The 17,333-nt window shown below is 44.2% G+C and overlaps 1 protein-coding gene across 1 annotated transcript; it reads left to right on the forward strand.

Annotated features, from left to right (window-relative positions):
• The first annotated feature begins 2,127 nt into the window (after positions 1 to 2,127).
• On the forward strand, positions 2,128 to 10,373 carry LOC122614366 (photoreceptor-specific nuclear receptor). The gene is made up of 10 exons (XM_043788935.1): positions 2,128 to 2,173; positions 4,322 to 4,715; positions 6,941 to 7,044; positions 8,285 to 8,399; positions 8,690 to 8,745; positions 8,842 to 9,159; positions 9,436 to 9,644; positions 9,750 to 9,911; positions 9,965 to 10,129; positions 10,191 to 10,373. Exons 1-10 carry the CDS (start codon positions 2,128 to 2,130, stop codon positions 10,371 to 10,373), a joined length of 1,752 nt encoding a protein of 583 aa, XP_043644870.1.
• Positions 10,374 to 17,333: the final 6,960 nt, after the last annotated feature.

A 17,333-nucleotide genomic window follows, 5' to 3' on the forward strand; every position in this document is an offset into this window, starting at 1 on the left:
CCAGGATCCTGACTGTTGTATTCCGACATCTCATTTGTTACAAAGTTAATGTCGGCGCATTAAGCATGGCAAAAGCCCCACAACAAAATCGGGGAGCACAACGGAGCCCCCTATCCCCTCCCATGCCACCCATTTTGGTCCTGCGAGCAGCATTTATCGATTATTGGATTAGTGGACCCGGGACCACTTTTAGCTCTCTCTTTTCACACACAAAGCCTTGCTTTGCCTGAATCCATGAAGTTATAATGTATAAAGAGTAAATAAGAGTGTGTATGCATAAATAATATGGCGCACACCATCAGATACAAACATACAACATCGTTATATTAAGTCTAGCTTTTAAAATATTTTATGATTATACTTTTCGAAATTTTCGAACCTTTAGCAGCAGGTTTCCATTTCTAAGCCTATAAATTACATATATATTTTCAATGCAGTTTACAAGCTTAAAAGACCCCTATACTATTCACAGAAGCAATGGCTGGAAAAATGTAATTCTATTTTCTGTTTCGTATTTATTAAAACTTTATTTTTCACATTGGCTAGTGTATTCATCATTTTCACTCTAAAATGTAGAATAAAAACGGTGACCAAATATTAGTGAAACTTCCAAACTCAAGAAGCGTATTACCATTTGTTTAAACTTAATAAAATAGAGGCCTCTTTTTCACTTAATTTTCCATGCCAATCTGGAGATAAATATAAAGGTTGCATATAAAACGGGAAATGTATAATTAAAATACTTGTGATATTAAAGTTAAGTCAAATCTCCCATTTAATTGGAAGGGTATTAACATGAAATTTAAAAATAATATCAAAAGCATTTAGCTGTTAAAACTCCTTCAGTTATATGTACGCTTACATATACATACTTGATGTAGATCCAAGTACACCCACAGGACAGCAGCAAAAACATTTTCCTCTTCAATTCAATTACAGTTTACTGGGTGGCGGCAATTTCTGGGCGGAAGTTGGGGCTTCTGGTGGGTGGCGGTTAGAATGCGAGGCCAAGAGTGACGTCGTTGGCAGAGGGTCAAGAAGGGGGGGGTGGGGGCGGTATCGAGGGCCAGGACGAGGCAAGCTCGAAAGCGCCGACATCACAAAGGGTATTATAAAACAAAAACAAAATGTCAAAACCCAAGACGATTATACGAGCGCCAGCCGCGCAGCTGCGTCATCCGTTTCATGGCTGTATTGGTGGGGCGCCACGCCACGCCATTGCTCTGCTCCACTTCCTCTCTGCCGCCCACTTCCGTTTCCGCTCCCCGGCGCTCAGCTTTTTCGAGTCATGATGGCGACCGGGCGTTCTCTGCTCTTTCGAGTGCCTGTGTGTGGTTGTGTGTGTGCGCAGAGAGCGCAGAGCCGGGTGTTTATTGGAGATTGCGATTGTGGCTTGGCTTACCCACACTCGCAGCACACACACACCAACAGCGAGGACGAGCTCCTGCCGCAGCATCAAGAAGGAACGAATCAAAGCAAGCCAACAAGCAAATGCGCCACCAGAGTTGCCACTAAAAGTCTCCGTCGGTGGGTGGGTGGTGTGCGGTTATCCTTCGCTCGCTGCTCCTTGCTCGCTGCTCGATGCTCGATGCTCTCTGCTCTTGCTGCTCGTGTGTGTGTGTGCAGTGTGTGTGTGCTGGGTGCCGTGCTTTTTGTCCTCACACACACACAAACACACACACACGCATACGCTGGCAAGGACTTCTCTGCCCACTCAGCGACCGCGGATTATATCCTGCGATATGGTTTTTTTTACCCTAGTCCGGGGTTGGCCCGTTGGCTGGTTGGCCGACTGCTGGAGTGGACACATCGGTGTTTAGCTCCTGTCACGCTTTTATGATAAATCTGAAATCCGGAATCTGAAATCGTACATCGAGACGTTAACATCATCATCGCGGCACACTCGCAGCGCCGTCGGATCGCATTGGTTCGGTTTCATCAGCGGGAATTCCAGGACTCTCCACTTGCCGTCGCCTCTCTACGGTTGCAATTTAATATGGAGCCCAATGCGATGCCCCCAAAAAGTGTGATTTAATAGTGGTGTTTCAGAAATACTTAAAAATAGTGCTGATTGTTAACGAACCTTTCAACGAGGTGTGATCTATAACTGCAGTTAAGCCCAACAAAATGAATAAAGAAGAAAATTCCTCCGAAACACGACCATCTTCCCAAGGTAAATTGATGTGGTAATAAAAACATAAGCATGGTGTTTAAATATATTTTATTAGGTTGTGTAATGTCTGAAACACAAAGGTCTTATTTCCTTATTAAAATATGAAAAATAATTTGAATAAACAACTAATTAAACGATGTGCTAAAGCCGGTTAAAAATCCCTTCAACAACAATTTTTAAAAAGGACATATCACGTTTGTGGCTAAATTGTGTGTGAAATATAATTACGGTTCTTACACCCACGATTAATTAGGACGCCTTAGATAGAAAAAATTAAAAAAGGCATCCTTTTAAGGAAAAAAAGAAAAGGTTACAAAGGCCATAATAGCAATTATAAAAAACGAATGACATCATAAGAGAAATGATATTTGAGTTTTGTCGTACTAATTACCCGGCGGCAAACAGTTGTTAATCTTTTATTGTTTACTATTTAAAGGTTTTTAAATAACGTGAGCCATAGAGTAAAATTAAAAAAAATGCCTATAACTTAAATTAATTTACTTTGGCTGTCGCTCAAAGGTATTTTTCATATTATTCATATAATAAAGAAAATAATAATCCAATCATAATCAGTGCCGATTTATTAATGTTACGAGTATATCGACAACTAATCAATTTCTTAAGATTCAGTTATTGCAGAATAAACTTTTGCAATTTATTATTCCCTTATTGAGAGAATTTATACATTTGAATAGAAAATCTATTTCAGAGAAGTAAAAAGAAGTACAATTTTTGGGTTTTATTTATTCATTGGGTGCAAAGAGCGGATCAAGTGTAAAATGTCTTGATTAAAACATGAAAAGAAACAAGCGCATTCTGATCGCACACTGGCAATTTTAATTACCAATTTGCGGCAACGAGTTGTCTGCGGAAACACTCAAATCAAATCGATGCCCAACTTTCTGATGGCATGCACGACTGGCCAGGCAAATTCAATTTGCGATAATCACCAAATTGAATTAGACTCCGAGTCAGGCCGCCAAAAATGTCTGAAATTCATAACACAGCCATCCGGCTGACACAGCCCTTAACACTTTTGTGTGTCTGCGAAAGTGAGTTTCAACGAGCCCATAAAATTAACAAAGACGATGCCCCGGAAAATGCAAGCATATGACGCTAATCCTCCGGCTTTTGGACCGCACTCCTGCCAGTTGGTCCCGGCTGAAAGGCCTCCTGACTTTGTCCTTCTATTCCACACCAATCCCAAGCAGGACCAGAACCCAAACCCAAACCCAAAACCAGAACCACGAACCCAAATGGTCGAGCGCACAGCCAAGTGGCGAGTGTAACAAATGTGTCCTTGGAACGCCGAGGGTTAAGTGCATCAAAAAATCAGTAAGGAAACTACAATCAAATTAGGGTGTGATGGCAAAACAATCGTCCCCCGAGGCAAATTTTGCGCACAGATTGCTCGGCACGCTCTGGTCGAGAGCCGTTTGGCTTAATGGCACCCTAATTGAATGTGTAAATATATTTGCGGATTACAGGGCGTCAATGTCGCCACGCAGGGATAAGATCGGCAGGTCCTTGGCTTCCGCAATCCGCTACAACTGACAAATTGCGATTTAATTTATATGAACTACATAAGTGATTTTTTATTGCACCACCCATTACCACCGGGAAACTGGTGAAAAGTCTGGTCGGAAATCTCAAAAACCTATGATACAACGAGATCAATCTTTTAATTCATAGTATATCTGCCACATTTTCTCTTGTCCAACGGAAATGTCGATTAGAGGGAATTATACTTATGATAAGTACAGATACAATTTATACGTATACAACGAATAAGCTAAAGGTTACTCTTAGGGGTAAAAATATTAGAATACAGTGCGGAATTCATAGAGAATTATACATTACGTTTTCACATTCTGATAGTATAAGCAGTTAGTCTTACAAGTTTAAACTCGATTTGTTCTATTTCCCTCTTTTAAAACTCCTTTCATTGAATTAAACATTTATCTTCGATATTTATTAGAGTCTGAACTCCACCATAATATTTAAGCCTTCAAACCTTGTACACGTTGTTGATCTCGGGAACTAAATAAGAGCTATATAATCTATATAACCGTATGTCGCATGATCTTAACAAGGTCGTAGTTACATTTACATTTCGATACATTTTACTAATCTCTTTTATAACTTCAGAACTCCACAGTCCGCAGCGGCATTGCTACACTCCGCCGCCGGTGCCGATGCACGGACAGGCGCCTCCAGCGTCGTCGTCGGGCGTGGCACCGCCCACACCGCAACCTCCCTCCCATCCCGCCGCCCCGAATGTGCCCGCTGGTCGGCTGCTGAGCTGGAACCACAGTGCCGCTGCAGCGGCTGCGGCGGCGGCGGCGGCCCAAGCGGCAGCCAACTCCATGAACCACTCGTCGGGGGCGGAGGGTTCGGCGATGACCCGGATTAAGGGTCAGAACCTGGGCCTCATCTGTGTGGTGTGCGGCGACACCAGCTCGGGAAAGCACTACGGAATCCTGGCCTGCAACGGCTGCTCCGGATTCTTCAAGCGCAGCGTGCGGCGGAAACTCATTTATCGGTGAGTGCACACAGAAAGAAAATTAATATTTCTTAAAAAAATAATTTAGAGGGTGAAGTAATAACGTCCTATAGGCTGATAAGTATTACTATACTTTAAGTATGAAGTTAGTATCCTTTTATAGGATAGTTTAAGTTATGAGAAACTAAACAGTGTAAGCCTCACATTTAAACCGTTCGTCACAGCAACGATGCCCGTTTTGTTTCAGTGTAGCCCTAACTACGCTACCAAATCCAGTCATTACCATTTCATTTCCATTAAATGCTGCAACATTTGCCCAAAAGTGGGTGGTGCCCGGAATGGGAGTGGGCCACTGTGCCCGGAGGCCCGTCTGGCGGATTACGGAGCTCTGGCAAATTCATTACAATTATTCAAATCTTTGGGATTTGAGCGTCAACTTTTGAATGCGCATATTTGCCCTCGCGTTGACTTTGTGCCCGGAATGGCATCATGTGCGAATGCCACTTTGCTTTCGCTCCCCTCGCCGGATTGCAGCTTAAAATGTAATTGAATTTAAAGTGAATTCGTTTAAAACTTTTTCTTTTGACGTGGGAATTTTCCAAAATGAAACAAAAAAAGAAAAGAAAAGCGGAAAAGCAAATACACGAATCAAAGTATTCGATTATCATAAAATCTGGTAGAAATATCCCATAATCCAAAGCGACGGAATCAATGCCAGCGAAAACATAAAGTTATGATACAGTAATGCATGTTTTGCTCTGCGGCTTTGCGGCGGGCGCGGTAAATCACAAATGTCGAAATCTCTATATCCGTGTCCTGGTCCCCTGAGATTGATATGGAGGGCTTAAGCGCAAAACACTTGGCCAAATGTGACCCAGCACCCGCCTCCTCCCCGCATCCATCCGCCCAGCCGACATCTTCGTCCATCGACTAAGCCGAATCGCAACAAAGTCAAAAAATGGGGGCGGTTCTGTGCGGCTCTGCGGGATGAAATGGAGCAGCATCCTCATTCTCCCTCCCAAACGGCAATGACTGAGCGAGGCATACACTCCAGAGAGGGAAAAGGGATAACAGGTCCAGTGTATATTCTCACCGACGTGACTTGTTTCCCGATGGACGACCGAGTCTATCTGGCCCTTGGTGTCCTTTTTATATCCTTGTCTCCGGTGGCCCCATTAAGCCGTTTTCAATTATAATCAATTGCTTGCAATCAGAACTTTCGAATGTGGCCAAAGGAATGTTCCAAGGACAGGCCAGAAATATATTCGACTTTTTATGGCTGTAGAAATAGGCTGTGGAAATTATGGATTTTCTTTATTTATTGTTCAACGGATAGGAAAAAATGCCCCTAATACGTGTTTTACTTAAAGTATATCGTTTCTTAACATTCCCTTTAATTTAAAAATAAATTTTTATTATATGTCCAAATAATCGGATTAACAAGTTCAAGTTAAGTTAGCCAGTTTTATTTAATTTTAAAGTACACATAATTTGTAGAGCATTTGAAACCAGAAATGTGTCCTTTACTTCCCAGTTTTAGTATACACAAATGCGTTCATAGTCTATTCCTGGATGTCCGATGGTTGGGGCAATGGCAATATTATGTGATTATTTTTATAGACACACAAAACTTGGGATGCCAAAGGAATGAGCTGCCCATTCGCACATATCCAATCTACTTGATTTGTTTACGAAAATACAACATTTGCATACACAAAATACCTCAATTATATACATATACATACGTAGACGTACCTAGACAAGGGCTGTGTCTCAAGGATACATTTGGCTAAGTGATTTCCTGTCGAGGCGCCACGAAGGACATAAAATGGAATAAATAAGGATGGCTGGAGATTTCTAGGAGCGTTGGCCATCTTTGAATTTTGGCGCAGGCTTAGTGTGCAAAAGGGCAGCCGAATGGCGAATGCTGGGCTAAAAATGGTTGCACGGATTTCGATGGATTTCGAGTGGGAGGGAGTGCCACTCGGCTCTGATTTGATTAAAGTTCCACGAGGGCAGAACAAAGGACGAGAGGTCGCTGAAACGGAAGAGAGGAACAGGTCCTGTATCTAGCAGATACAGAAGTGCTTTTGTGGCTGGATTTCCGCTCGGTTGGCCTGAGTGTGGATTTGTGGCTTTGTGTGCGCCAGCGAAATCGCCAAATGTTGCAATTTCTGACACTGGGAATCTCGTTAGCTGCGCAGGATAACCATAACCTGATTATGTCCTGGCACTATTTTAATCGATTCTGCTTACCATTTCAGCTGCCAGGCGGGCACCGGACGCTGTGTGGTGGACAAGGCCCATCGGAATCAATGCCAGGCCTGCAGGCTCAAGAAGTGCCTTCAAATGGGAATGAACAAGGACGGTGGGTATTATACCGTATACGAGTATTATTATTATACCAACTGAATTATCATATCACATCGCGTTACAGCTCGGCTCGGCTCGCTCTAATGAACTGAAGCACGTTTAATTGGTCTTTAACAGGACCTCAAAAGCCCCGCGAGCACGTGACCCCGATCAGTGCGCCCTTTAACCCGTTAGCCCTCTCCCACGTGGAAAACCCATCGCAGGAGCATCCTCATTTTGGGGTGGCTCACTTGGGTGGCGGGTGCTCCTTATTTACATATTGCTCACCCAATTGATTTGCTACCTGCTGCTCCTGTTGTCTTTGACAGATTTTATGCAGCTTTGCCGCTGCTGCTGCTGCTGCCACTCCACTGAACCCCAATTGTTCACTTTGACTGAAAGTTTTCGTCATTGTTTCGATGTCTGCACACACTCTGAGCCAACAGTGGCTCGACTCCTTGAATGGCAAATAGACAAACAGCAGCCGTCAGTCAGATTCAGGCTTGTAAAATCAATATAAACCAATTCTACTCACCTGGTTGTACTTAACAAGTCAGGGGCATCTATAAAGAAGGTATTGAAAAGCTGAGTTGTGCTTTTTATTTTATTCTGTTAGCATTATTTAGCTACTACTTAACTGACTCCACTTTTATTTATAGTTCATTAAGGTGCAAGTTTAAATAGACCGGAATCTTTACACCTTTCGCTTTGCATTCCAATCCCGTGAGCTAGTCATCAAATAAGTAAACCATATACTCCTGCTCCCAGGGGACGGTTCACACACTTTCCCGACTCTATTGCGGATCTCTTAATTCAGCCGTAAATTATGCGAGCCGTATGGAAAATAGCCACAGTTTGCGGATGCGCCATTAGCGGCGAAGTAGCTTTTGTGGCCCGGCCTCATTGTGCGGTGAAATTGCATAAACAAATGGCGAAACAATTTGTGGGCGTGAGCGGCACGTGACCACAAAACCAATTTGCCATCAATGGATGGATGGCCTTGTTGCCCAGCTCCTCCCACTCAGCCGGAGATTCCATTCCGTTCCGTATGCTGATGAGCAAAGGCCGGGCACACGCGGCTGCTTTTCGTCCTGCCATCCTGCGATACCTGTGCTAAAACGAGTGCCAGGAGCGATTTTGTCAGTGTGACATTTCCTCATTACGGACACGTCCCACTCCCAGTACCACCACCAATCCCCCGCTAAACAACTAGACTCCGAGCGCTCATGTTAGTTGCATTTGTTTTCCAATTACAGCCGTGCAAAATGAGCGACAGCCCCGCAACACGGCCACTATACGGCCGGAGACTCTGCGGGAGATGGAACACGGACGGGCGCTGCGAGAGGCCGCCGTGGCCGTCGGGGTTTTCGGGTAAGTGTATCTCTCCGCTGCACTCGAAAAAAATAGTCAAAGAACCAAAACTGGAAGATGAATTTATGCCAAGGCTTGATTCTCATATCTTTAATACATAATAAACAATATAATACATGTTTAAGTTTGTTTTTCAACTAAAGAATAGAGGTGTATATATTATGTTCTACAGTATAGTTAATTCTTTGAATATAATCTGGCTTTTTTCCGAGTGCAGCTGTTGTGCTCAGCCTGTCATTTGCATAAGTCTAACTAACCGCCCGAAATCTGCGGGCAACTCCAATTTGCAGACCACCCGTGCTACTGTCTCCGCCCTGCTACGGCTCCGGACTCCTGCCCCCGCCCTGTGAGTAGTAGTAGTTGCTGCCCCCCAGCTGATAGTTTGGAACGTATGTTACTTATGGCCCACCTTGATTTCTGTTTCTGTTTGATTCCTGAGCAGCACTGGGCAGCCTGCCGACGGGACGACTGCTGCACCACAACCACCTCACCTCCTCCATGCAACTGGCTGCGAACCACATGGGCGCCGGCAGCTTTCCCATGTTCAATGCCTCCGGCGTGCACCACTCGCCCAAGGAGAAGGCCTACGGCATGGAGATGGTCAGCAGTGGCAATGTCTCCCACTCCACCAACTCGAGCAGCAACCACTCCATCGACCCGAGCTCACCGGCGCCGGAGAACGGCAAGGAGAAGAACAACGCCGGCGGCAGCGTCTCCTCCATCAGCTCCTCCAGTCCCACAATGGAAAATGACAATGATGGTGGGTACTGGTGCAATGTGTAGAAAACAGATAGTAATAGTAAGAATAATATGAAGATTAAAGTTAACTGGGAAAGATGAAAAATCAGTTTACTTCACGATTCAACTGATTGCTTCTGGATGACTGTCTTATTGGACACTCTAATAGAAAATTATTCAATATATGTAGTGATTTGTTTAAATTTTAATATATTAATTAATTATTAATTATGAATTTTAATATATTGCTTACAGTAGTTATAATTTTTTAACAATATATTTATCACACTTTTGACAGACGACTCCATAGATGTAACCAATGACAACGAGGAGCCGCATGCGGTCAGCAGATCGGACTCCAGCTTCATCATGCCGCAGTTCATGTCGCCCAATCTGTACACCCATCAACATGAAACGGTTTATGAGACGAGTGCCCGGCTGCTCTTCATGGCCGTCAAGTGGGCCAAGAACCTGCCCAGCTTTGCGAGGCTCTCCTTTCGGGATCAGGTGGGTTGACTATAGATTTACGTAAATACCGATTAATAGCAGGAGGAGCCAGTTAATAGGACATCAAATTTACTCAAAACATAACGAAATATCCCCTGTGTGCAGGTAATTTTGCTGGAGGAGTCCTGGTCGGAGCTCTTCCTGCTGAACGCCATCCAATGGTGCATTCCCCTGGATCCCACCGGCTGCGCGCTCTTCTCGGTGGCGGAGCACTGCAATAATCTGGAGAACAACGCCAATGGCGACACTTGCACAACCAAGGAGGAGGTAAGTCTGCACCAGAATACATCTAACATCGAGTAACCATCAATTTCTGTTAGCTGGCGGCGGATGTGCGAACGCTGCACGAGATCTTCTGCAAATACAAGGCGGTGCTGGTTGATCCTGCTGAGTTCGCCTGCCTCAAGGCGATAGTTCTGTTCCGGCCGGAAACGCGCGGACTTAAAGATCCAGCGCAGATTGAGAATCTTCAGGATCAGGCGCACGTAAGTATGCTATGGTTTTCAAACTGATGAAAGCTTCATTGAGATTATGCTAAACCAACAGGTGATGTTGTCGCAGCACACAAAGACGCAGTTCACCGCCCAGATAGCCAGATTCGGACGACTCCTTCTCATGCTGCCGCTGCTGCGCATCATCAGCTCCCACAAGATTGAGTCCATCTATTTTCAGCGCACGATTGGGAACACGCCCATGGAGAAGGTGCTCTGCGACATGTATAAGAACTAGTTAACTCGAGCTTTAAGTTACAACCAATTTAAATAAATATGTTTTTGTGTCTTGAATGTTAAACGACGTGACTTTTGATTCTTACACTTCTCCACCAGGAAAACAAGTATTACCTTCTTCGCTTTCCTGATTGTTTAATATTACAGTTTTATAGAAAAGATATACAAAAATTTGTAATCTCGCGATTGCCAAAACAGATGATAATTGGTCTTCTCTAAATGTAAGTAATGTAAGTGATGTGTAAAGTTTATCTGTGCACAAAACAAGACAACATAAGTTGCGCATGGAATTATTTAATGAATTGGAATTGAAAATTAGAAGATTCATATCCTCACGGGCTTTGAGGCTTAGCGCCCAAAGTTTGAATTTCAGTGTTCAATAAGGTACAAGGTGCTGTGTTGCAAAATGTCAACTTCATAACAACTAAGCAGGTTTTCGCTACCGGCCAATAGAAGTCGCTAGTTATGTGATTATAACTGCTGCGCCTTTCAGATACTTAACGGTAGGTGTCGCACCAACCTAAAGTTCATTTTATTTGGATCTGGCAGTTCGTCAGGAGTTCCTATATTTGCCGCTAGGCTGTGTCAAATAAAATAAAAGTGTAGACCTTAGGAAGAATGTAAGATGTAAAAGGGTGTGGTATTACTGGTCACACTAGCCGCTTTCAAATATTGGCGCCAATAATAAGCTAGTATGGTTTTTTTAGCTTTCAAATCACCACAGAGAATGCATAAGAGGCTCTCATTTAATTTCTCTAACCAATTTGGTTAAATTTGTACTTAATTACGTTGGTATATTTGATGCCACACATATTCGTGTTAAATTAAATAGGAAAAGTTGAATGAATGCACCAAATCAAAATCCTTTTTTAATAATAAATTTAAAGTTCCCAGATGGTAAGAAGGGAAGATTTTCAGGACTTAGAAATGGAGGTCGGAAGATACGGGATCCAAGAGGCATACCCATTCTTCTCTATAATAAAAGAGGTCATGGCTGATGTTCAGATGCAGAGAAAAATTCATCAGAATAAACATGTAAAAAACTATTTTTATTACAAATTCTGATCATTGTTAGTAACTTCTGATCATCGAGTAATTGGAGGTGCAAAAATGAGGGACTTGCTTTCTTATCTGCGCACTATGCCGCCAAAGGATTCAAAGTAGCTCCCAGCAAAACCTTCAACCCTGATTGGAGCCCTTGGGGCCAGCTGGTCACACTGGGCAACGGGAGTAATCTGCGGGAGCACAGGCTCCAATTTTGATGCCAAAGGAATGTGCTCGGCGAAAAGCAAAAAGGCAAACAAAAATCGCAGATTCGTCGGGAAAACTGCAGCCAATGTCTGGGCCATAAAATGTGCAATTAAACCGCAATAGATGGTAAAGTTCAAGTGAAATAAAGGAAGGAATTACATGGAAAAAAAGGCAATCAAAGCTAACAAAAATCTTTTGGCTTAAATGGCATGTGTGTGTGTGTGTGTGTGAGTGCGTAGTGAAATTGGTGGTGATGTGGGTGTGCGCGCACAACAAAATATAAATAAAACTCCAATGTCACCGAGTCGAGTTGATAAAAAGCAGCGCTAAAGGCCTTTTAATTGCCGCTGCAGTCGATAAATCATCAAACGGGAATATGAAAGCATCTCAGGAATCCAGTGCGTAAAATTAGAATGCAACAACAACAGCAGCACCACCAGCAGCAACAACAACAACAACACGCGGGCGGAGGCAGGAAAGATACAAAATAGCCAAGGAGCCAATATACATACACATACATCTACATGAACATCCACGTCGTAAAGTGCGTCTCTCTCTCGTTCTCTCTCTCTCTTTTGGAGCTCCATCTCCCCACCCCCCATTCCCTCCACACAGCCACCTACTTCCTGCACATATGCTGCGAGCAACAACAACACAACGTGCTCCTCTTGGGGATGCTGTGTGCGAGTGAGAAAGAGAGCAGGCGAGAGAGCGCGGCGGAGTAACTTCGAATCAAAGAGCGCAACTACACGGGGAAAAACAATTGCAGCAGCCACTTCAGATGATTTTACTTTCCAAGAGAGTTACTTGGGGAATTATTTGGTAACAAATAGGAACTTTTTAAAATTTCGTTACATTTTATTTACAAATAACTAAACGAAGATATAAAAATGATTAGGGACAATAATGTACTTTAATGTTGTAAAATTTTAATTTAAACTTTGTTTTTTTTTTATATTGGAATTAATATTATATTTACCTTAAACCAAATAAAAAAGGTAGAAAATAATCTTAAATGCAATTCCTCCGTACGTTTGTGCGAGTTGACTGATAACATAATTTCCACCCCAATTTTGTGTTATCATTTTCCCATTTAGGGCGGCCTTTTCTCTGAGTGCAGGGCTCAGTCGTCGCAGCCTTTTCGCCATGGCCACGAACACACGTCTCATTTGAACGCGAAACGCCGAGGCAAACGGACGCAGTCGCCCGTCGCAGTGTCTCTTGAATTCGACTGTTGAGTTTCGTACATTCGAGCGCGCGTACTCAAAACAAAGTGCGCGATCGTGTGAACGGCGATATATTGCGTACAGTGTATGCGGGATAAAGATACCTAACCTAGTGCTTTGAAGTAATTGTTGAAGTAATACCAGCAGGATATCCACTAAGTTGGCAGTGAAAAGCGTGGTGAAGTGTTCGCTCATAATGAGTGTGTGAGCGGAGACAAGCGAACTGAAAGCGATAAGGTTACAGATGTCCTAAGCACACAGGAACAGTAACAGGCTCAGGCAGAGGCCCACCACACACACAAGGACTCCGGGGTCCTGGTGACATGTAACTGGATCCGGATCTGGATACATGTTGGCTCCTAAGACAACAGCCCGCTCCTTTGCCTTTCGTCTGGCCGCACTGCAGAAACGGGAGCAACAAAAGCGAGACACCGGGTAAGTAGCGATGCTTAACTATAATAAGAAACCTGTCCCCTCCTCGGACAGGATAAAAACAAGCCGCACACACACTAGCACACAAACACACACTAGCACACACACAGTAGCACAGGCGGACAAAGGGGCGCACTGCAGTGGTCGTCCGTCGCTTCCTGCGCCGCTAAGTATGCCACTGCAATGCTATTTTAAGGTGCAAAGTGCATTGAGTAGGAGGCGAAGTGCCCACCAGCTAGCCCTAACCCACACACACACACAAACATAAACACACACAGGGGCAGTGGACTACGGCGACAACACACAAAACGTATTCAAGTGTAACTAAAGACGACCAATTCACAAACAAACAAGCGCGCCAGGAGCAGTTGGCGGACGTGGGGGAAACGGAACCGACTGGAGCGGAGCGGAGCGGACGACCCTCGAACCGTGTGACCGCGGGGCAGGAGGGGGCGGGGAAGGGGCGACAGGGGCCGTTCGCTAATGTTTATTATGAAAAGCGTGCCCTTTTGAACGCCATCGTGTATTTTTATTTTTATTTGTATTTTATGATTGCGCTTAGCCATGTGTATTTGCTGCGAGTGGAACTGTGTGCGCTGGTGCACTGGAAGAAAATATATAGATTTAGTGTTAATAGAGACTTTAGCACAGGGAGATCACATTTCAAAGCCAAGCAATATCATTTCTTCGAAGGTTTAGGTTACAAGAAGTCTCGTTTTCTGAAACCCGAACTCTACACTGCGAAGTTATTGAAGTTCTCATTAGGTTTGTTTAACGATCAATTAAAATGGGATAGATTATACATCGTGTTTCGTCACGTGATAAGAAACGTTTTATTACAATGAGTAGTGATTCATTCAGTTCTACTTTAAAATCCCTTTAAATGAGTATTGAAACCTTTGCGATGGGAATGCGATTATGAAAGCCCTCCGAAGGCCTGAGAGTAATCACCCTCAGGCACTTTGGAACCATTCTCGATCGATTTGAGTGCTACATTTTCTCTCAGTATGTTTATTTATGTTTTTCTTGTCAGCGAGTGGGATGAGGGGGGTGAAGGGGCGACTGTCGAGAGGCCCTCATGTGAGTGCAGCACTCAATTCATTGATAAAAGATGCAGCTACAATTATAATCATAATAACAAGAACTCCGGCCGGCGGGATGCCGCGATCAACATGCCGCAATTACAGTTATAATTTGGGCCCGTAAGCGTCGTTCAAATGTAAATTCGAATGTGGATTGCAATTACCAACCCTCCGCGGCGACAAACGTTGGCTGCACCGCCGAGTGGGGGTAACAAACAACAATCGCCAATTGGCATATAATGATCCCCTTTGGACTTTGAAACGTCCTAACGTCCTAACTGAATGACTGACTGCCTGGCTGACTGACTGACTGACGTACCAACTGGCTGACTGACAGTACGATACCATGTATGCATATGAGGTGGGCAGGGTAGAAAGTGGCACGGCACTCAGACAACCAGCAGCGACATTCGGAGCAATTCTCAGGCCTTGACAAATGCACGTAATGATTGGACTCACACTTTGGTTTCAGCTTTTTTAACAATTTACGCGCGGCTCTTACTCTTACCCCTTCACCAGCGGAGTTCACCAGCGAGTTCTCACACTCGGCCTAGTCATAATTTTAGGGGTTGTGCAACCCGGCACAGTGCACAGTAATCGAAACTCAAACCCGAAAACCCAAACTCGTAGATACAGATACAGCTGTTCCCCTTGATGGGCAAACAAGGGCTTGGAGGTAGCCTGCGACTCCCTGCGACTTTCGATTTTCGGGACATGGGAACGGACTACGGACTACGGACTGGAACGTTGCATGAACATCTTTGACTCCTGCGGTGATTAATTGTCATTCCAGGGCCTACAGCATATGTAGAGGCCATTCGGGCTCCTCGATGCGTGTATGTAGGATCCAGGGTTCAGGGACTTAACACTGGATTAGATGTCGATCGAAGTGAAAGAATAGGCTCTTTTCAGTTTCTTTCGGCAACTGGCTTTGTTCCGAAGGTAGGTAGCTGATGGCGGTAGGGGCTTAGCGTCGTAAATCGCTGGATTGAACCATTCCGATCGATGGCGGTGAGAATCGGGAGGGCATTAACATGACTAGGTAGCAGAACTTTCTATATGCCAGACTCTTATCACTGCATCGTTCGACATGCGTAGGCAACTGGTCTGTTTCTGTTTCGAATTCCATTTCCAATTCCATTTCCATTTCTATTTCCATTTTCCTCTGGCTATCATCAGCTGGCATCATGTGGCAGCAGTTTTGGCAACATAAATTAGGCCACGGCCATCATTTGTTACAAGCGGACACATTAGAACTTTGCTAATACGATACAGATGATAAGGGCCTCTCATCAGCGGTTCAGCTTGTGCTACTTATGCTACTGCGCTGATGGGATCATAAATAATTTGTTTATTGCATGCTGAGGGGGTCGCAAGTATGCTGGCTACGATTGTATCTTCTGTATGTTGTGTTGTGTTGTGTTGTGTATCTTGTAGTAACATGAGCCTGTGTAGCTGCGTAGTCCATAACTCATGCTTGAAACTTTTGTTTCTACTTCTAATTCCTCGACAATTACGCTTAATTAATTTAAAGATGTTTGTTGTCGTTGTCGTCGCTCGCATCCCCCGTCGAGTTGTTCGATCAATTTTGAGCAGTTATGACGGCGGCTCGGCCATGGGGGAGGATTTTTTAAATAGATTAATTAAAATCATCTTTAATTGTTTGATTACAAGGCAAGCGTGGCCCAAAAAGAAAAAAAACGAAAAAAATGCGAAGCGAACGCAGATAGCTCACAATAGCTGCTTTCATACGCTCTCAAGTTGCGGAGTGTGTGGGCAAAATGCGCAACATGTGAAATACAGATGCCTCAGAGTTACCAGCACGGTCCCTTGGGCATTAAAGATTTCATTTGTGCTACAGATGTTCCGGCGATTGTACAACATAACTACAAGGAGGAGTCTCACGCAATTGAGGCAGCGGCAGAGGCAGCGGCATCTGCCACAACCACACCAACACACGCAGCCACATCCACATCCACATCCATGGATACATGGTTCCATGGTTCCATGGTTCCACTTCAGGGCAGTCACCAAGCGACTGGCGCAGCGTTTCGAGTGGCATTTGATTTTAGTGCTCGAGAGTGTGTGTGCGAGTGCTTGAGAAGTATAAAAATTATTGCTGCCAAGCAACTGAGTCAGTCAGTCATCAATTATTTTATAGAATGCTCACTTGTTTTGTGTGTTCTGGCATTGTTCCCCAACCAATCCAATCTCCATCTCCACCTCCATCTCGCCGAAATGCCAGCCGAATCTGTGTTCTTGGAGTTCACTTGGAAGTTCTCATTCGGCACAGGAAGGGCTTCTCCGCCCTCCACACTTCGCTCACTCACTCACTGCGACTCCTCCGGCAATAGTTGTGAAATTAAATTGAATACGACGCCGATTATCCCACGCAGTCTTCCATTCGCATTTCCCATTCATTCAGGCAGGCTGCCTAGGAAGCAAGTGCTGGCGACACAATCTCATCCTCATCCCCATCCTCCTCCTCATACTTATACTCATACTCAAACTCCTCCGCGGAATCCGAGAGCTTGGGAAATCATCAAAGTTCAGCGGGACTTCGGTGGCGTCTCCTGCTCACAATATAAGATGATTACATGCACACGCAACTCGCCGTATCTGGCCATAAATCTCAAAGAGTGCACAGCGAAAAAGGGGTCTTAATATAAACCAAATTTAAAAGAGATATTCGAAGTAGTTCTACTAAGCAGGGCTTTAATTTTAATAGACCCAGAAGTTTCATTTATCTATTTGAAGATAAGAAATGGCTCCAATTTGGCAGAGCTGCCTTGTATTTAAACGTCAAAAGTGCCTTATTATGTTTACCTCCTTTTCGAGGACTTTTCGCTCAGTGCATGTGCGTGTGTGTCCCACAGTTTGTCATCCAGTCATTCATTCAGAGGATGAGGAAGTGGAAGTGGAGGGGGTTTCGCCGGATGCTTGCGTGCCAAAATCAATGCAGGTTTTTTA

Source organism: Drosophila teissieri, chromosome 2R, assembly GCF_016746235.2.
Source record: "Drosophila teissieri strain GT53w chromosome 2R, Prin_Dtei_1.1, whole genome shotgun sequence".
Classification (NCBI taxonomy): Eukaryota; Metazoa; Arthropoda; class Insecta; order Diptera; family Drosophilidae; genus Drosophila; species Drosophila teissieri.